At 35.2% G+C, this 22,000-nt stretch overlaps 2 protein-coding genes across 3 annotated transcripts in view; both read left to right on the plus strand.

Annotated features, from left to right (window-relative positions):
- The first annotated feature begins 2,188 nt into the window (after positions 1 to 2,188).
- LOC145669773 (uncharacterized) lies at positions 2,189 to 3,274 on the plus strand. The gene has a single exon (XM_081738112.1). It carries the CDS (start codon positions 2,189 to 2,191, stop codon positions 3,272 to 3,274), a length of 1,086 nt encoding a protein of 361 aa, XP_081594238.1.
- A 3,264-nt stretch (positions 3,275 to 6,538) lies between these two features.
- The window catches only part of LOC145669619 (uncharacterized), a 318,993-nt gene continuing 303,531 nt past the window's right edge, over positions 6,539 to 22,000 (plus strand). The window contains exon 1 of one of the 2 annotated variants that reach the window (XM_081737852.1): positions 6,539 to 7,123. In XM_081737852.1, coding sequence (XP_081593978.1) covers positions 6,771 to 7,123 — 353 coding nt within the window. In that variant the 5' untranslated portion in view covers positions 6,539 to 6,770. The remainder of the gene's footprint in view (positions 7,124 to 22,000) is intronic. The other variant, XM_081737854.1, reaches the window with a different exon arrangement.

Below are 22,000 nucleotides of genomic sequence, written 5' to 3' on the forward strand. Positions count from 1 at the left end.
TCACCGTTACGAAATGTTGGCTAAACGAACCAATATATGTTCCAGTAAAATAGATTAGAGTGATCGAGCCCCTTTTGTGATGACCACAGTATTTCATGTCACGGACTCCTTCCCCATTCACGTAATCCTGGCTACATGCCTGCAACACTGTCAGTAGCTACGTCCTCTACTAATATACATTTACAAGTACAGCTTTATTTTCGTATTTTTTTCAACAGTTAACCAATTTAAAATCGTATTATAATTCAAAGTACTTATCATATTTTTATCGCAAAACAAGAATATGTAGTTAACTTCTTAAATACTTCGCTCCGCAGGAACCCGTTCAGCGCGTGCAACAAGCAAAAACAACATGCTTGGCGTCTCACAAATGACAAAGGACAAAAAAGAAAAGCAAAAGCAGCACAGCAATGCCTTATCGCAGTCAGAGCTGACAACATAGTTTCGGTCTTCACATACGCCAATAGACCTACAAGCGGTGTTCACGAGTTATACAGTTACAATATACGTTGTGCCACAGTAGCGCTAAAGGCGGAATGTGCACGAACTACAAATGAATATGTTTCTTACAAGTATCAGTCACTGTTGAACCCTCTTTACATTCTACACATCCTTTTTTCTCCCACTTTTTGACCTTGACAAGCAGAAGTACCAGGATTTCCGAGTTCACAACCATAAACTGTTTGTGTACAGAGTACGTTTTCAGTTCTTCGAATGACTGCACGCGAAGAACAAGGGTGATGATCGGGCTACCGAATACGGCAGCCAGAAATACCCGGTTGCGACTTTAAATGTAAAATACAAATATAGAGCCTTGACAATGTCGTGAGGGTGTATATATATAAACCTAAAATCAACAATGGCCCACTGTTGGAAAAAGGTTGGTTGAATACAACTATTATTCCAACGTAAAATGATGTTGGGCCAACACTGGGACTTGGTTGGTTGCTAGTAACGGCGTAAATAACACTGGACCAACGTTGCTTTTGTCACCAAAGATCAATGCAACCATATTTTAACGTTGGCCCAGCCATTTTGGTTGCATGGGCTATGACCATCCGACAGCAATCGAATTTAAACACCGTTTGCGGCTTTTGCTTATGGGGAAAAATATAAATGAAATCCCTCTTTCAAATGAAGTTCGTATCGCGCAAGAAGATGATGGAGATTTCTTGACATCGAAATTATTAGAAGGAATTGTACCAGATATGACACAACCCTTGTCAATGATTCAAGGCGAAACCGAAATCGAAAATATCTTTGTATCAGATGACAGAACACCTACCGAACCGCCGGCTATTGAACAACAGACAGATTGCTCAGTAGAAGGGTTTCGATTTCTTGCTGGATACATCGCTCATCAAGGAAGAAAATACGACACATCAATGGGTACACTATCTAGAGATGTACTTTCTTCCATACCCGGTACAGCATCTGAAGAGAGCTCTTCCGTGGCTAAGCGGTTAGCGTACGCGCCTTTGGCGTGGGAGAGTTGGGTTCGATTTCCCGCGGGAGCTCAGGTGGTTCGGATTCCACGTTAATCAGTAGGTCCACGTCTCATATAGCCTCGCTGCTGAACGGGACGTTAAACCCCAAATCAACAACAGCATCTGAAGGTTGGATCGAGTTTCTCTCGCGTGGTGGTCTCCTCGTTCCAGGATGGATGTCAAAAATGAAGGGTTTTGAACTTATTTTCAATGACATTAATGATACCAGCACTATGTCCGGTGAAAAAAACATTGTAAAAAGAGTAACCGCGAAAATAAGTGAAAAGTATCCTGATATGAATGAACATTTAATTAAGATATATGTAAGAACTAGGTCGTTCATTCGCACAAAATACATGAATAATAGAAATAAAATTCTAAAACCAACAAATGCCCATAAAAGAAAATCTCGAGTAGGCATGCCTCAGCCACAGTGAGGCCTACAACAAACTGTAATAGATGCAATAGTTGTCAATAGGTTCTGGTCACACTGACAGTGTGCATTATGATGATATAGCCTGTGACAGTACAGCAGATGTCATGTGATTTAATGTGTATTCACTGTAAAGTGAATTAGAAATTAATAATAAATACGTTCTAGTGTAATACACTTAAGTGTATTAATTAATTAACATAGCAAACGATACATGGCGCAGTCGGTTATCTTTTAACAGTGAGACTGTCATCTAGCAAAACAAAAAATGCAGTCAGCTAAAGTCCCGAAGGAACTTTGCCTTACCGGTAATTTGTGTGAGAATTGGAGAAAATTCAAACAAAATTTTGATATTTATATGACTGCAAGCGGCCAAGATTTAAAGCCCAGTGCCACCAAAGTTGCCATATTACTGAATGTAGTTGGTGAAGAAGCTGTAGAAATTTACAACACTTTTGAGATAAGTGATGAAGGCAAAAAGAAGTACGAGGTAGTTGTTCAAACTTTTGAAACTTACTTCAATCCCCAGAAAAACGTGGTCGTAGAACGTTATGTTTTTAACTCCCGTGTGCAAGATGAAGGAGAATCGTTTGACTCATTCGTTACTGATTTAAAGAAACTGGTTAAGACGTGTGAATTTGGTGATCAAACAGACAGTGTAATAAGAGATCGTATTGTGTTAGGAATACGTGATAAGGTATTACAGGAAAGAATGTTGCGTGCAGGAGAACTGTCACTAGATAAGGCTATTGAAATGGGACGTGCAGCGGAATTGAGCAGACAACAAGCAGATACCATACAGAACAAACAAGTTAGTGAAGTGCGAAGAAAAAGTTCAAGTGGAAAAAAGTTATCAGCTCCGCCAGGTTATGCATGGACAACAGGAGAGGACAAAAATAAGTGTAAAGAACAAAGTGCAAGGAACCCGCGTTTTCACAATAATGAGTACAAGTGTAAGAAGTGCAACACAGTACATAAGAAAGCGCAGTGCCCAGCGTTCGGTAAACAGTGCAGAAAGTGTCAACAGTTTAATCATTTTGCAGTGGGGTGCAAGGCTAAACAAGTCCAATGCATACAGGAAGAAGTAGCGGAAACAACGGACACAAGTGATGTACTGTATTTATCAGAAGTGTCAATATCTCACATTAATGCTGTAATGTCAGCAAGGCAAGAATGGGAAGAAACCATTCAGGTGGAAGATAAAAAGATCACATTTAAGTTGGACACAGGTGCAGAAGTCAACGTGCTTCCAATAAGAGAATTTAAACGTGTAAATCAACAATTTAAGGTTAGGCCTACCAAAATGTTGTTAGAAGTCTATGGTGGTCATAAAATTAAACCCGTAGGTTTGTAAACTTACATTGTGTCAAAAAACGCGGATGAATACTTAGATTTTGTAATAGTTGAAGGTGTAAGTAACGCAGCTAAGCCGTTATTAGGCCTAAGTGCATGCACAAAGTTACATTTAATACAAAGAGTACCTGTTGATATTGTAACAACAATGGCCAAGAGTAGTTTTATATCTCAAAATAAGGATGTATTTGAAGGTATTGGTAAGTACAAGGGGAAACTACACGTAGAAGTTGACAAAAACGCAAAACCTGTTGCAAAGCCACCAAGAAGGGTGCCGCTAAGTATACAGCCTAAACTTAAGCAAGCAATTGAAAAACTAGAAAAAGATGGAATTATTTGTAAAGAAGAAAATCCAACGGGTTGGGTAAGCAATCTAGTTATAGTTGAAAAACCTAATGGGTCCCTGAGATTGTGTTTGGATCCTACAGATTTAAATAAAGCTCTTAAACGAAATTATGCAATAATCCCTACTGTGGAAGAGGTTAGTGCAAGGCTAAATAAAAAATCTGTGTACAGTGTTTTAGATTGGAAAGATGGCTTCTATCACATTGAGCTTGATGAAGAGTCAAGTAGATTGTGTACGTTTAGCTCACCGTATGGGTGTTGGAGGTTTTTAAGGTTACCTTTTGGTCTAAGCATAGCTCCAGATGTGTTTCAGAAATTAAATGAAAAGTGTTTTGGAGATATTCCTGGTGTAGTCGTCTATTTTGATGTTCTTTTAATAGGGGCAGAATCTGAAAAAGAACACGATCAAATCATGAATGTAGTGCTAGAGAGAGCAAGAAACTTGAACATTAAGTTCCATCCTGAAAAACTACAATATAAGGTACACGAAGTTAAATACCTAGGGCATGTGTACAGTAGAGAGGGAATTAGACCTAATAGGGACATGGTAAAAGCTGTACTTGAGTTAAAAGAACCCAAAAATAAAAAGGAATTACAAAGAGTAATTGGCATGGTAAATTACGTAAATAGGTTCATTCCAAATTACTCTACAATCACTGCACCGTTAAGGGAATTGTTAAAATCAAATATTGAATGGCAGTGGTTACCGAAACATAGGGAGGCTTTTGAAACGTTAAAACAAAAACTTTCTAGTGCTCCTGTTTTAGCTAATTTTGATGTAAATAAGAAAATTATATTACAATGTGATTCTTCAAGTGAAGGGCTGGGTTGCTGTCTCAAACAAGATGGGCATCCTGTAGCTTACAGTTCTCGTAGCCTTACAGAAACTGAGAAATCATATGCACAGGTCGAAAAGGAGTTACTTAGTATTGTATATGCGGTGAAAAAGTTTCATTTGTACATCTATGGTAGGGAAGTAGAGGTAGAAACAGATCACAAGCCTCTAGTTTCTATAATGAATAAATATGTAGCAGATGTGCCTTCTAGTAGATTACAAAGAATGAAGCTCAAGTTACTGAATTATAATCTTAAACTGGTTTATGTACAAGGCAAAAATATGCACATTGCAGATCTGTTGTCAAGGTCATATCTTAATGAGGTTGAAGAAGACGACAGGTCACTTACTGAAGTAATATATAGTCTAACTTCTCACTTACAAGTTAGTGATGCACGTAAAGAGCAGTTCATTGAAGCAACTAAATTAGACCCCGTGTTAAGTAGAATTTTGGATCTGTATTACAAGGGTTGGCCAGATGATAAGAAGGAATTAGATGACAGTGTAAAATTTTATCATAAATTGAGACAGGATATTACTGTAGAAAATGGCCTAGTGTTTTTAGGTAAAAAAGTAATTGTACCGGTTAGTTTAAGGAAACAAGTGTTAAACCAGTTGCATGAAAGTCATTTTGGAGTGCAAAAAACTAAAGCAAAAGCAAGACAGATAGTGTATTGGCCAGGGTTAGCAACGGATATAGAAAATATGGTCCTTAAATGTACGACGTGTGAGAAGTACAGAATGTCAAATACCAAAGAACCGTTAATTTCCCATGACATACCAAATTTACCATTCGAAAAAATAGGTGTTGATATCTTAGACTTTGGGGGTAAGTCATTTCTAGTCATAATGGATTATTACTCGAAATGGCTTGAACTTTTACCACTGAAGTCAAAAACTTCTGTAGAAGTAAATGACAAACTTAAAAATGTATTTACAACACATGGTATACCTAAAATTGTGGTGACTGACAATGTACCATTTAGCTCAAGGGAATGCAGGGATTTTGCTAGAGAGTGGGATTTCACTATTGTAACTAGTAGTCCAAGGTATCCAAGGTCGAACAGATTGGCAGAGAAAGCGGTAGGAATTTCAAAAAGAATTTTAAAGAAAAGCCAAGAAGAAGGGAGAGACTACAGGTTAGGGTTACTTGAATATCGCAATTCTCCTGCATTAGGATCAGATATGTCACCGTCTCAAATGTTAATGAGTAGGAGGGTAAGAACTAAGTTGCCAGTACATGTAGAGCTGCTAAAACCAAAAGTTCAAGAAAATGTACACAAAATGTTACTAAAGAAGCAGCAGAAAAATAAAATGCTTTATGACAAAACAGCTAAAATAAGGCCTGAATTTAAACCAGGGGAAAATTGTGTTGCAAAAGGATAAGATATGGGTACCATGTAAAGTAATTAATGTTGAAAACACTCCGAGATCATATTTAGTAAAAGATACAAACAATCAGGTGTATCGCAGGAATAAAATACATTTAAGAAAGTCTCTAAACAAATTTGAATTTCAAAACTTGTGTGAGCATGATGATGTAACTAACAATAATGTACAGGGTGTGCAAGAAAATCAAGGACCCATAGAACAAGACAATGTAACGAGAAATCAAAATGTGACAGAAACTAGTGATGTCAATGTAAGGGGAGTTGTTGGTGATAAGCCACGTAGGTCCGAAAGAAAAGTAAAGAAGCCTTACTGGTTCAAAGATTATGTGTAAAAGGGGGAGATGTAATAGATGCAATAGTTGTCAATAGGTTCTGGTCACACTGACAGTGTGCATTATGATGATATAGCCTGTGACAGTACAGCAGATGTCATGTGATTTAATGTGTATTCACTGTAAAGTGAATTAGAAATTAATAATAAATACGTTCTAGTGTAATACACTTAAGTGTATTAATTAATTAACATAGCAAACGATACACAAACAACTAAGCAGAAAAAGGCATGTAGGTTTCTTATTTAAAATTATTTATTATTGTTTATTTCCTATGCAAACCTTGTCTTGTGTTGCTTGTGGCTGTGCGCTTCGCGTGTCTGCTTCTCTACACTTTCTCGAAATAGTAGCTGCTCCTTCAGTGACGTCATTTCACCAGCCAATCAGCGTCCCTTTACCGATATAACCCAACTTTATTCATTCTATTAACCTTGAATCACTTTACGAAAGAAATACGCAACCGCAGAAGAAGAAGATTGGAAAAATAAAGTTACTTTTCTGAAAGTTCTCGTAAATCATTTCATTAAAACACTGGCAAACAATATAAGGGAAGTATAAGAACAGTGTTAAATTCTTATATCATTTAAATTCACAATGGCTGGTGAGGCGTCTGTTAAGTTGGAATTGATGTGTAAAGAAGAAATTGTTTATGACTTACCTCAGGAAGATCCACTCGAAGGGAAAGGGTGGACATACGAACTGATGACTGACAACAAAGAGTTAATATTATCTACAACAGCAGGAGAGCAAACAATGGACAAGGATACAGCTTTGGATGTGAAAGTCACCGTTGGTATGCTGAAATCGGAATTTGCAGAATCAGATCCTGCATTAGAAAGTAATATAGAAACGCTAAGAAAAATAGTGGTTCAGGAGGCTTGCGCGTCGTACTCTAATGACTCCCAACAATTAACCACAAAAAATTTAAATTCAGTTCGGCCAGAAAGGTAATGTTCAATTTTTCATATACTAATTGGTTCAGATTGATAATACGGTTACATGGGTTTAAAAAATTGCTTAAAAGAAATGCTTCACAAGAAGTATTTAGGTATGGGAGATATCTCGAACGTAAGTTAATAAATCTACAATTTGGAAATGGCGTGCCACACATACACTAGCTGTATACCAAATAATAACAAGAAATCGATTTTTTGTCAAGATATAAAGGAATATATATTTTTTTCAAGATATAAACTACTACTCATACAAATCTTATGTAGTTTATATCTTCATAAAATAAATTATTCTTTTATTATTGATTACACATTACTCACTAATTGTTGCACATAGGCTATTTAAAATATAGGTGCTCGACGATATTGTTTGATTTATATAGAGACTTTTATAAAATAAGAAATCGCGAGAATGATATTCATTCTAAAATTTTCCAAAATAAACGTGGAATGTATTATATTGGAACAAAAACTATGAACGTTTGTAATTTTACTCAGGATAAAGCTCAAATGGGTCTAGCCTCATTTCTCCGGAGGGCTTAGAACGACATTAGCAAAATACAAAATAAAGAATATTTTTACCAACAATGGATGTTCATTAATTGTAGAGGGCCATACACAAATCCATTTCATAGCTGCACTAATTTCTTTCAAGGAAGTCGACTTTTTATATTCTCAGCAATCATTTCTAGGGTATGGACCTCCATTTCTCAATATAGGATCACTTAGGGCTTAGTAAACGTACATGATATATGAATTATTGTACAAACAACTATAACGAGCATGCGCTAGATGGCCAGTAAATAGAAGATTGCTATGCAGATTAGGGCATTACGCAGAATGTTGATAAACGAGGATAGCGCAAAATACTATATTTAGGATAAACTTACACGTCTTGCGTGTTGAATGTGTACTTGAACGTTCCTAAGTTTTTTATAGGTAACATTCTGAAATGCTTTCTTTGCTTGCATATTTGTGTTCCGAAGTACCACAATACATTAGGGACGTAATTTCTCAATTATATAGATTCCTTCATTCCCAAACATTTTTCTAGTCCCGTGTCATGATTTGACACATTGAATTTTGATACTCCATTTCGTTTACAGTGGTTACTAGATACCGTAACACGGGGTTAGTTTGCACATCGGTCGTTAGTTTGCACGAAATATGAAAAGAGTTTCATAGTCCTCTGTCGGTACAACCATGAACTGTAAACCGGATACAGTAAGATAGAACATGTAACTGTATTTTGGCTATAATGTTGGGGTAAGCATCAGTTCTAATTACCAGGAGGGTTTGTTGTAGTGGTATGAAAAGCAGTTACTGTAAAAAATGCCTAAATTTAAAAGAATTTCCGTCAAAGTTAAGTGATTTTCGTAGAATACTAGTGCGTATAATTGGACTTTGATGTAATTCTTGAAACTGAAATGTGAAACGTTTCATACATGGGGTTCCTTTCAACAACATACAAAAAAGTATGTTGAACATACGTTACATTTTGTCACAGAAAGTGGCATTGGAGAAACAGAATCACAGTCACTGGAACAGATACGGAATCGTTTTTATTCCTTTTGTTGAGAATGTTGTTTTGGTGTTTTAGCGCTCGGTGTCAGTGATATAGTGTCTTGTGCTGTGATTGGTTGGTTGTGTTGACGTCGCTGATTGGTTGTTATGTACTAATGAGTGATCACGCTTTATGTTTGAATTTGGTAGTTGAACATGTGTTACTTTGGTGAAGGAAAGAGAAAGTAGTGAAGTGTGCCAACTGAAGTTAATTTCGATGTCGGTTCGTTCTTGTAATATTGTCCAGGATTTGAACAGACCGTTTTGCGAGTTTGATTGTTCTGATATTATTTTTTTTTTGCTTAAACATGTTTGTGATACTGAAGTGAATTCATATCGTTTCGGAATATTGTGTGGATTGATTTAACATTGAAAAGAGTTTGTTCGGTAGACGCAAATTTAATGTCCGTCGAATGCGCTGTAGTCAAAGGTGGATAGTCGGTGATATATGCCGTGAAACTAATGATATATTTTTGAGTGAGTGTAGTGAGAACTCTCGCAGTGCTGATTCTTTTTTAAAAATTATTTCTAAGCATGTACAAATCCTGATTATTACTGATTGTTGGAAGGGGTACGTGTTTTTTTTTTTTTTTCGTCACGCTGGATTGATTTATAATTGGTGGTGAGTGTTACTTTACTTTTTTGCTGTTAATTTTTCTGTATTACGTTAGATTTATAGTAGTGGTTTTATTATTTATTTTGGTTTTCGATGTTTTCTTTACGAGTTCTTAAGTTTCTTTACGAGTAGCCCCCCATTTAGATCTCAAAATTGATAGTCACCGTTTTACCTGAATTGATTTCTCTGAAGACTTTAGCGTCAGTTCTCAACGATATTGCCCTTGTACTTAGTAATTGAAGAGTAAATTCTTAATGAGTGTGGTAGATCATTTGGTTAGCAATCGTAATCTATTATCATTGTTATGATATATCTTAGTTTGCTGGTGAAGTTAGATTACGATTGCTTATTAGGTGGTCTGCAAAACTTCTGCAGAATTTACTTTTCGATTGCTTCGATTCATGGAATTATTTTTGGGAACTGATCTGTGAAGTGTTCCAAGGAATCGGTTCAGGTGAATCGGTTCCAATGAATGTTCGGCATAAAGTGCACTCTTACCAAACATTTTACACTCTACACAAAACTGCATGCATGTTATTAACATTGATATTATAATGATGGTATCGGTATCAGTACTTACTTTGAATTATCGATATTTGCAAAGGAAATTATGTATTTTCTGGTACCGACTCTGAAACCTCATTCTAATAGTTTAAAATATGTCCCACAAAAGTGCCAACTGACGAACAGAGAAAATAATGTTGTAAACTGATTTGATTTGGTTATTCCCTTTGTCCAAGAATATGATCCGAACACTAATCAGTTTAAGATTTACGGGGTTTGTAACTTTCAGGCTGAAACCCACCCAAAATTGCATGATTTGTTTGTTTTTTTTAACGGCAAGTCTGCAATTAGACTCAAACAGTGACTTTAATCGGTTTTTACAGGTTTAGTCACTTCCTGGAACTGTTTCTGCTTGAGTCACTTGTTGGAATTGTTCGTGCCTTTGGTGTGACGTCTTAGTTCAGAGATTGGTGGTAGTTCATATTTTTTCAACTAAGTGTCTCTGTACACTCATATGGCAGTTTGTTACTGTGACGTCACATGTTCTGTCTGCTTCTTTGCGTGTGCTGTTGCTGGTGGAATGCGGTGAGCGCGTAATTGAATCTTCGTTTCAAAGAATTTGAACTTATCGTTTATAAATAAGTTTGTATTAGATTCGGATACTAACTCATATCGCTATTCAACACTGTGGTTTAATTGAGTTAGAGAAAACTTGTGATGGCTGTGGTCGAACGCTGAAGATATTCCCGACGTATGGTAAAAGTGGGCGTTTATTGGTTAGTCTTGTTTGTAATAATAACAAGTTTGCTCGCTTAAATAAATCGATGTCTGTGCAGAAAGGTAATGTGTAGTTGAGTATTGCGCATGCGTTCCTGCCATTTTACTTTTTCGGGAATCAGAAACTATGAGTTCATTACTCATGAGTGTTCTGGTATGGCGAAACGGCGAGTGCTTTCGTTTTTTAATTGATATTATTTTTATTCTTGATTTGCTTTGCATTTGAGTATTTGGCAAAGTATTTGTTTTGCTGCTGGTTGTTCCATTATCTTGGTGAAATGTAATTTATTTTTCCTTGTCATGCTTCACTGATTTATAATTAGTGATGAGTGTTTTTTTTTAAAATTTTTGTCCTTCTTACGTTAGCTTTATAGTAGTGGTTTGACTAAATATTATTTTTTTGGATGTTTTTATGGTGCTTGAGTAGGGTGTGGGTGGGGTGGTAGTCCCCATATAGGTATCAATATTGATAGTCTCCACTTCACCTGTATTGATTAAGAATGGTGTTTAGTAAAATTTTGGCCCTTGTCTTTATAAAATAATTCTTAACATTGGACATTATTTTGACTCAGACAGTAACTAACCAATTCAACTGATCCGGTTCCGGGAGCAAACTGGAGCATTTTCGGAATCCTAAACTGCTTCCGACACCGGATCAGATAAATCGCTGCAGCCACTGTTCAAGTCAAAGTAAAGATTTGCCTAAAAATCTATTGCTAGTGATTCCTACGTGTATAAGCTGCAAGCCCAGTCCCCAAAAGTCTAGTAATTTTTTTTAAAGTATTTTTAAATGAAGCGCCTCTCATATTACTTTTCTGGATCTGCCACTGTTCATTATTTGTTTTTTAACAAGCAATCCGTTCCAGCATCTACCTAAATAGGAAATTTACCTAAATTTAAAAGACAGGAGGCTCCAGTGGTAATAATTTCCTGTCTAAGCGGTATTTTGCACTGATGCAAATTAACCCCTAGTAAAGGAAGTTAACCCCTTCTCCCAGTTTTACGTTTTTTATGACTTTATAACGTATCGCATTTCAATTTCAACTACTGCATCGAAGTCCCATTATACAGGGTAGTATTCTACGGAACTAATTTAACTTCGACGGAAATTCTTATAGATGATATCTGTTAAATTTTTTCATCCTTTACAGTGACTTTGCAGCCTTTACCTCTACTAGAACAAACTTTCCCGGTAATTTGAACTGAATTAACCGCAAACATTATAGCCGAAATACAGTTACATGTTCTATCTTACGGTGGCAATTGAAACTTCCTCTCTACTGTTCATGGTTTTACCGACAGAGTACTGTGAATCTCTTTTCAAATTTTGTGCAAATTAACCCCGTCTTATGGTACTTCAAAGTAGTTTTATGCAAGACATCATAGTTTTGATTAAACGGTAGGTTACATATCATTATTTGGTTTACCTTAACTTGGGAAAAGGAAGTGTTAAAGATGTTATTAACTTACTCTTTCCCTGTCATCACGTTAGGAGGATGAAGCTCGATTCGTATACTAATTTATAAGAGCTAGTTAATACACACTTATAACTAACATTATGGAGTAGGGTACTATAGACGTGAAAGACCCCAATACATAGGAAGAGTAGAGATGAGAAAATGATCAAATAGGGCCGCTATCAATATCGAATCCATAGTCTTCTAGCGCAGTAGGTGCTTCTCATTGGTATTTATTTTGTTTAATTTTTATAATAATAGTTATTATTACGATTATGATAAGGAATTAGAAATGTACCGGAAAAGACATTAAAATCGCAAGATTGTACTCCCCTTATTTATTCTTATCAGTTTCTTATTTCAAAATTTTTTGTATGCACATTTTTTGCCTGAACCTAGTGCTACTTAGCCTGGCGCATGGTAAAATACAAGTTTGTACAGTACTATAATATGAATTTTTACCTAATACTGCGGAAAAAATTCGCAACGTGTATGATTTGTTTAACATAACATAAAAAAGATATACCAAAAAATATATATTAATAATCATAACCTATTGACTAATCGTAGACAATACATAATGATTCCAGTTATGCATAAAAATATTTATAATAATCTTTAAAACATTCAACGCTCGAAATCGAAAATGACATCAATAAACACTACAGTTTGGAAACACGTCTCAAATAAATAAAAAAGTAAGAAATTGTTTGTGATCCATATCTAGGCCCATTCTTTCTGTAAGGCCCTCGAAAATTTTAGTCATTTCACTTGTCTTTTAAATGGTGTGATTTCAAATTATAACCCCTATAATGAAAAGCAGAACGGACGCCATTAATAGTTCCAAATTCTAAACATGTTACAAATTAAACGATTGGGTATAATTGTATAGCTCTTACCTAGGATATTATTATCCCTTCCTAGATTGTAGAAAATGATAACTAATTATTTCACTCATCGGATAGCGATAACGTGATTTTAATTGAAACACCTCCACCTTAATTCCTCAGAGCGCGTAAATGAGAAGTTAAAATTTAGAGTAGGTAAAAAAATAGAAGAATTGGATAATTTTAGTTTCTTTTATCTACGGACATAATTGTATGTTTTATATTGTATCATATAGCAACAAATGTGTTTCCGTCAGTTATTACGGATAAGACAATTTCAAACTATGTCCTTTGTGTTGAGAAGCGGAAAAACTATTATTATGAACCACAAGTTTGATAATGTTTCAAGAATATGGATTTGAAATATTTTCCCGACTTGTTTCGGATTTGTACCTTTTGTTTGCAGCTATTCTACAACCAACTTTACGGAATAAATAACTTATTTATTTTCATTTTTAGTAGTTAACTGTAACAAATTAGGAGTTTGTGCTTCTAGAATTTAGAAATTTGTAAGAATATCTTTAGCTGGAAACTACAAAGAAAATTCTATTTTTTGTATTGTATTTTTGAAAATTGTAATTTTTTTTTATACCAATTGGAGGTTTAATTGTGCAGTTGTGCTTTGAAAGTTCTCAAGAAAGAACTGTCCAATAAATATCGTTGTAAAGCATATTTACAAAGCTAGTCCCGAGAAATATGGTTGTATATTTTGAAATTTACTACACTGGCCAGATGTGATTTGTGCTTTGTAAGCCCGAATCAGGCCAGCGGGCTAATCATTTTATATATTAAGAAGAAGCTGTTCTAGTTTTTATTACTTTTACTTTAATGTTACTTAATTATGCACCAAGGCAGACGGTGATGACAGCAATGAATGAACGGTAGAGTGAAAAAAGTGGGAGTAAACGTCAGAATACCGCGAAAACCCAGGTACACGTTTTTGTTCTTCAACTAGAAAACCCGATTGACGGAAGCTAAGCGAACTAGCAGAGCTTTACCACTTAGCCACCGTGTCTCCAATAAAATCAAAATAGTACCACTTTACAGCTCTCCTACAATACATATGTTATACTGATATTAATTTATTTTGCAATTCAGAATTTAACTAAAATATGATATAATTAAGAACATGCTACTCGAAACTATTGGCATAATAGATTTTGTCTCTTTTTCCCTCTAACTTCTGAGCTGATGACGGGCAATTAATTAATGTAACTGATTGTAAAATTAATTTTCAGCACTTTTACGTCGGGAATCGAACTCGGGACCACGTGCACCAATGGCACGCGCTAGCAATTCGAACAACGGCGAAGGCTTTATCCAATGCACAAACTGCCCTATGACGAGAACATGACAAGACTAGTGATGCGCAAATTCTCGGGAAGATATTTTTCGGAAAGATTCCCAAAAATGGGAATTTTCTGGGAATTTTGAAAAATCACGAATAGAAATGCATTCTATTTCTATATATCAGTTCAAAGTTGAAATCGTTTTTATATCACAGTATATTATTACAGTTGTTCCCAGAGGAGTCTTTAAAATTTATATTCTGAACGATGTTATTTTATTAATATTTTATTATATTTAGAGAGTACGCATACATGGATATTTATTTACATTATGTTCTACGAAATAAAATATGTTTCAAAAATGGTATAGTAAGTCCACATACTTTTAAACCGCTAAAAAGGTTAAATTTACATGTAAGTGGATTTTCTAAACTTGACTCTACTACTGATATAAACATATTAAATTTTACATGTTATAAACAAATTAGGTTGGGTAACTGCCAGAAGACACATGTCCGACAATTTTGTCAACATTTAGGCATAAATATGTATGTTCACAATATTTGCAAGAAAAATTCTTATCTTTATAATTTTGCATGTAATATTGCCACACGACCTTTCTTCCTGCCCGTTTCTTGAAATGTCATGCTTTAATTCAGTCCACATACTTTTAAACTGCTAAAAAGTTTAAATTTACATGTAAGTGGATTTTCTAAACTTCACTCTACTACTGATATAAACATAATTAATTTTACATGTTATAAACAAATTAGGTTGGGAAGTCCGAGTACCTCTTCAAAAATTCAAGCCTGAGGCAGGAGACAGACCGACGTCTATTACTAACAGTGTTTCAGGGTTTATTAATAGTGCTACATCTCTATTTCTACGTAATTTTAAATTACTCAAAAAGGTTCTTTTCATCATTTGTAAATTAGTACGTTGCTATTTTGGCTATTGTTTATCTTTGGTGGACCATCATATGCGCCTAATTTTTGGGATATTTTATTCTGATGCGGTTGTTTTATGGCTTATATAAAAAAATAGGCGGCAAGTGACCTGCCAATAAAGGCAGAATACCTATGATGATGATGATGTGAAATTATGTTACCAACATTAAATTCAGACGACATTGCCGAGCGAGCGTTAGCGAGTGAAGTCGGGATAGAGCCTCGCAGGGCTCTTTGTTTTCTGCCTTCGTTACCAGCAATTCACTTTCTTCTCTCACATAAATCACTTCCTCTTACACTTACTGTTTGTGCAAATCCCTTACCGCCCTAAAAAATTGTCTTCGATACTTTCTTGAGTACTTGAACATCACTATCAACTCTTTTGTTCCGTAAATTGTCCTACGTTTTGCTAGTTTTTTGCCCCTGTACTAAACAATTACCTTACTTTTTAGTTCAAATAAAAATGGAACTTAAGAAAATCAGGTTATTAGTTATATAAAATACACTCAAATGATTTTAAATTTTTTAACGACCAAATTCTTTAAAACCTAGAAGTAAGTCATTATATATTAAAGTAATTAGTCATATTGTTCTTATAATTTGGAAGATAAAGTAAAGAAATGGAAATAAATTCCTTCCCGGGATTTTATAGGCCAGGAAGAAAACCCTGGAATATTCAGGGTCTGAAATAAAAAAGTAAGAAATTGTTTGATTCATATCTAGGCCCATTCTTTCTGTAAGGCTCTCGAAAATTTTAGTCATTTCACTTGTCTTTTATATGGTGTGATTTCAAATTATAACCCCTATGGTAAAAAGCAGAACGCACGCCATTAATAGATCCAAATTCTAAATATGTTACAAATAAAATGATTTGGTATAATTGTATAGCTCTTACCTAGGATAGCTCTTATCAGTTCCTAGATTATAGAAAATGATAACTAATTATTTCACTCATCGGGTAGCGATGTGATTTGAAGTGAAACAACTCCAACTTAGTTCCTCAGCGCGCGTAAATAAGAGTTCAAAATGTAGAGTATGTAAAAAAAAAATAGAAGAAATGGATGATTTTAGTTTCTGTTATCTACAGACATAATTGTATGTTTTATATTGTATCATATAGTAGCAAATGTGTTTCCCTCAGTTATTCTGGATAAGACAATCTCAAATTATATCCTTTGTGTTGAGAAGCGGAAAAACTATTATTATGAACCACAAGTTTGATAATGTTTCAAGAATATGGATTTGAAATATTTTCCCGACTTGTTTCGGATTTGTACCTTTTGTTTGCAGCTATTCTACAACCAACTTTACGGAATAAATAATTTATTTATTTTCATTTTTAGTAGTTAGCTGTAACAAATTAGGAGTTTATGCTTTCTAAAATTTAGAAATTTGTAAGAATATCTTTAGCTGGAGACTAAAAAGAGAGTTTCAACTCGTTCTATTTCAAGCGCTTTCCAGTTCGGTTTTTATTTTTTATTTATTTATTTTTTTTTTGTGCTCTGAGCCTATCGTAGAGGTATATATTTGACATGCTGCTATTCCTAGTATAAGAGGCAGGTAACTCGTGAGTGTTTTTTTTTAAATGAAGAAGGATGTATTAATGTCCGTACTGACAAACAATGAAAGAAATTTTGATAGTAGCATTAAACTTGTTTCAAACTTGGTGATCAGAAGGGCTCCTACTCTGCGGATGGTATAATTTGAGACCGTTTCATTTTTTTTAGGCGAGTGAAATGAATTGAGATCTTATTCTAGAATATAGACCCAGAAGAATAACCCAGGTACAAACTTTGAAAAATTTCCCAACCATTCTATTTGAAACATATTGCGAAATTTATCAGCTATTGCCAGTAATTTTGCTTCTAATTGCAGAGAATGTAATTTAAGATCAAGATATTTCTTACTATTTGAGTGAAATAAATTTTGTTATTCTGCTTTTAGATTTTAGTCAAGTGAGAATGGCCCTAGATATTGTATTTTTATTTAAGAAAAGCTTTGGAATAGAAGATTAAGGATAGATTTATCATTACAAAATAACTATGCAAAGTATGTTTTTTGATAAAATAGAATTAATATTTCGGCATCACTTAGAGAAGCACTAGATTGATAGGATAAATTACATTCACGTTGAATTCTAAGAGATGAAAATTAATGCAAACAAAATGAATATAATAATGTGCATCATGCTGAGACAGAGAAAGCTGGACAGAACAACAAAATTTTAATTCTTAAGCATAGACAGTCTGGATTTTTCTCCTGCTCCATCTTTCTGTTTGGGTTTTTCTCTTCCCTTACGGAATAAATCGCTTTTAGAATCAATAGCGAACATAATTTCCAATGCTTAATTCATTGAAAAACAAACTGTAGGCGAATGGAACGGAGAATATTTAGAATGAGTCTCACACGCTGTCAAATAGAGAAACAATCTAAGGCGTATGTTCAAAACAGCCATATAATTGCACATTGTCATATAGTTGCCCCCTGTTCCATGTCAGTTTTTAATTTTATTTACGGTTTTTAGATGTCTATGGCTAAACATGTGGTTTCAGAAAGAAAACCTTGGATCTGTAGATCAAGATCAGGCAAAAGTTAATCCACAATCTTCAGAACTTACTGTTGCGTCTACATATATGTAGGATTAATCGAGGACTTGCATTGAGAAAAGCTAATCTGTCTAAGATAGAAGCACTTCAAATTTGGTATTGGCGCACAATGTTGCGTATAACATGGACCGCAAAAAAATAAATGAGCAAGGACTAAGGGACGCTTATGAAGGACAACAGACCATGAATATAATAGTAAAAAAAAGAAAAAGCATGCTTGGCTACCTTATTCGGCACTCCGATTTTATCACCATGCTGATAGCTGGAAATGCAATGGGAATTCCAGGAAAACGAATACAAAGAATATAGTGTGTAGGCAGTTACGATGAAGAGACGTTATCAAATTTTAAAACTGATCTTCTATGGTAGAGAAAAAATTCATAATTTCCATGTTGCCCACATACTTATGGTTGGGGGTAACAGGAAGGAACCGATGAGTTGAAGAGTGATCTCCCAAATTTACAATATTTACACTGCTTCCTTAAGGATGATTAGAAAGTTGATTTCATAAATCTACGAAGCCAGTTCTACCTCTTCAAGGTGTCCTCACCAATAATCCATGCGGGAACGACATTTCGTAGCTTTCTTAGGTAATGTTCGTGCAGTGTAAATAAAACTACGAAAATAATATGCGCAAGCTCTCGCAGGAATACATCGGAACTATGTCGTGTTATATTTTTTAAAATAACTCGCGTTCAAATATCGCCTGGTACAAGCTATATTTTACTCTCAAAACATATTGTTTTGTTATCAATAATTTGTTTTCTGCATTTCTTGTAGATATCTTAGTTTTATTTACCAGTGGTTAGTGGAGGCTAGTTTTGGTCAAAATATCTTTACACTTCTATTTCCTTATTTTGACTGCATGGGTTATTCCTGTGGCCGTGAAATCGTGTTTTTTGTCGTTGTTAAAACCTTGTAAATATAATCGTAACGCTCATATTCATTTTCACCTTCTCCCCAAAAGTTTTCACATCCTCTCTCTCTCTCTCTCTCTCTCTCTGTCACTTGTTTATTCCGTTTATCCCAGCTTTGCTACGGCAAATCACGATTTCTTCCGTACCTACGTTTTGTCATAAACCGAAGCTGGGGACAACGCTAGACTAAGCGTAGATATCGTAAAAATGGAAAAGTGAGCAAATGATCAAATTAAGGTCAGATATTAAAAAACTGAAATTATCTTGCGGTGCAAATCACAAAACCTGGTTAAACTATAGAAAATCTAATAATACTGAAGGTAATTCATACAAATTAAAAGAACATCAAACGGTTAAAAATGCACAAGTAGCTTTTACTGTATATGTTTACGGCCTTTTCGACTTCTTTAATTCCACCTTTATCTTATTTTTTTCTTTTAATACAGATGGCCGTGTGGCACAATTGATAAATTAAGATTTCACGTACTCACAATAATCTTCGACGGGTCAACTCCTTCAGGGGCGTTGCAGTTACAACAATCTCAGACGTTCCACGTCGCATAATCCCAAGGGTCCGCTGGAGTCCTTTGCTGATAGTAATAAGCGATCGTCCAAGCCGGCACAATTATTCCTTCCTTTTCAATGATTTGGAGCCAGAGTTTGTCACACAAAACTGAAATTACAAACGAATGTTAAGGTGCTATTGCGCTGCCAAAATGTCTTGAGCCGCGGCAAAAATGCGAACTAAAGCTCGTACCCCGACACACCCACGCATTGAGACAAAAGGGTTCATCAGTTGCTAAGCGAGAGAGCCTTAGCGAAAGAGAGTGGAATTTCTTCACCCGGTAGCAGCGCTTGAAACGGAAGACTAGGTGTCAAGTCAATGTGGTATATCTATAACACATATGTACTAGTCACTTCACTACTGATTTCTGCACAATATTAGAAAAAATATTTTACACGAAGGAGTATGCAAATATCGTACAATGACTGATGATAAACTAAAAAAATCGGCTCTCACGTATACAAACGCCGATTTAGCTTGCGAAGCTCAATCCATACAAGGGAAGCACTCATAAGATTATAACGTGTGCTTACTTTAGAACAATGCACCCCACTCGCCTTCGTGTGTGCCCTTTCGAGCGACGACCAGGCGTTCGTGCAAAGCAGTCAGGGTTCTTTTAGCAAACCAAAGCTTGTATATGGTCAGCCGGGAAAATCCCGATTTTCACTCCTAGCATCGGCACCGGAAATTTCGTCCCATTAGCTTTTAGTTATAGCAGTGCGTAGGTGGAGGGTGATTGTCCCGAAAGTCAGATATAAAGAAACAGTCACCAGAAATGCAGCACTCACGTAATCAGTGTCCTCCTCCATATACGAGGCTTCGTTAATAAAGTTTAAAATTAACATATTCCAAACTGGTGTCGAATCAGGCGTAATATCACGACTATTTTTTTTTAACTGAATACATCTCAAATACGGAAGTAGTTCAAATTTACTATTACATCCAATTTCATTACTTAATTTATTAGAGGAAGAGTGCTAAAATCTATCACGTTGCAGTTCCTTGTAATCGATTCTGCATTCAAATAGTGTTCACTTTTTCCGTTGAAATTCAATTCCAACTGGACATGGTTAAAATTATCCGTCTCCGGTTTCAACTTTTATCGCTATAAAACGAAAATAATAACAGGTATGTAGCAGCTGTTGTTTTGTAAGTGATTAGTAATCCTGTTATTGGATTTTCATAGAGAAAAACTGTATAAGCTGTCGAGCAGCTCTTCTGCGATCGGGTCAGCGTCCGAACGATACGTTCTGTCTTCTTCCTTAGCTTTCTATTCAGAATAGAAGTGCTTCAAATTAACAAGTTTTTTCGACATTTATCTCTATAGAAATGAAAGAGTAACGGATAACTAGTAATAGATATTTGAGATAGATCTAGCGTCCAAGTAACAGATCCCTTCTTCGATTTTGTTAATATATGGGAACATATTGTTACAGATGTACTACCTCATGTTTGAATATAGAATTCGCATAATTTGGAAGTCGATTGTGAAACGATATTCACTTGTTTAATTTAGGTATTGTATAAAATGTTTAATCAACCCCACCAGGTTGATACTTTTAGCCATGCATAAAAAAGTTGTAGCAGCGTAACAGATAGTTGGCAGAAGTTACGTGAATGATTAATAAAAAATGTGCCACCTTCACACTTTCTTTTTTACTGGCATGAATTTTAACCTTTATCCTGATTTGAAATATTATTTTAGTACTAGGCACTGCTGTTATTTGTTCGTTTTCGAGCCAATATTGTATGTTTTAACCAGTACAAGATTTTACCATTCCGACATTTACGTTGGTTATTTCACACATTCCGCTAACACCGTATCAGTTGTTCATAAACGCAGATATTTTAAGAAGTTTGTAACATTTTGAACTTCTTCATTATACTTACCTTAGTGTAAACATAATGCTCGGCCGTTATTGTATATGTTGGTGATTCTACCTACCTGGACAATTGTGTAGGTCAGTGCAGAAAGAGTTAAAGAAGGTTATTAACAATCAGGAAAAAGACGTTAAATTTTGAATAACTTACGTAGCGTGAGATGAACGAAAAGAAATTTTACGTGCTATATATTTAGTTAACATTTACAATAAAAACATCACATTCTTACACAAATAATGAAATCGATATGTCTACGATAGCCGGGTCACGTCGCTTGCGTCACTAATATGCTTGTGAACTGTAAAACTTTTGTGAAATTTTGGTGTGTCAAAAGCGAAAAGATAATATTATAGGACATGATACTCTAAGAATGGGCTATAATGATCGAAGTTGGCATGGTTTAGTGTGGGATTATACCCAGTCGAGAAGTTAAATTTATGAGGTATGGGACTTCGGGTTTGGTTAATCACTGGGTGAATGAGTTTCGTATATTCTTGAATGTATACTAAAATTAAAAGTGAAATATATATTTTACTTTTTAAGCTATTACTGCTAAAATTACACATTGAAAATTACTATGAAAACTTCAAATGAAGGTCACGTTTCTTGCAATTGAGTTACTCTTTCAGCCTTCATTCACAATTTTTCGAACGTATGTTCAGTATGTTGTACTTTCTTGTAAGCAGCGAAACAAACACCTGATCACGAGGGTGCTACCTCTGCAACAAAGTGTGAAGAAAACCAATGCTTAACTTCAACTTTGAAATTTCACAGATAGTACAGTAAATACAACCAGAACCAAGCTTATGCTTATTGTCCCTGGTTCAGGATTTGTGCAGGAACTTGATTTTAACTCGTACTT

This window comes from Thermobia domestica, chromosome 14 (genome assembly GCF_964235325.1).
Source record: "Thermobia domestica chromosome 14, izTheDome1.hap1.1, whole genome shotgun sequence".
Lineage (NCBI taxonomy): Eukaryota > Metazoa > Arthropoda > Insecta > Zygentoma > Lepismatidae > Thermobia > Thermobia domestica.

What these genes read in the sequence shown, in the direction of transcription:
- LOC145669773 (XM_081738112.1), top strand. Translation starts at nt 2,189, where the DNA reads ATGCAGTCAGCTAAAGTCCCGAAGGAACTTTGCCTTACCGGTAATTTG.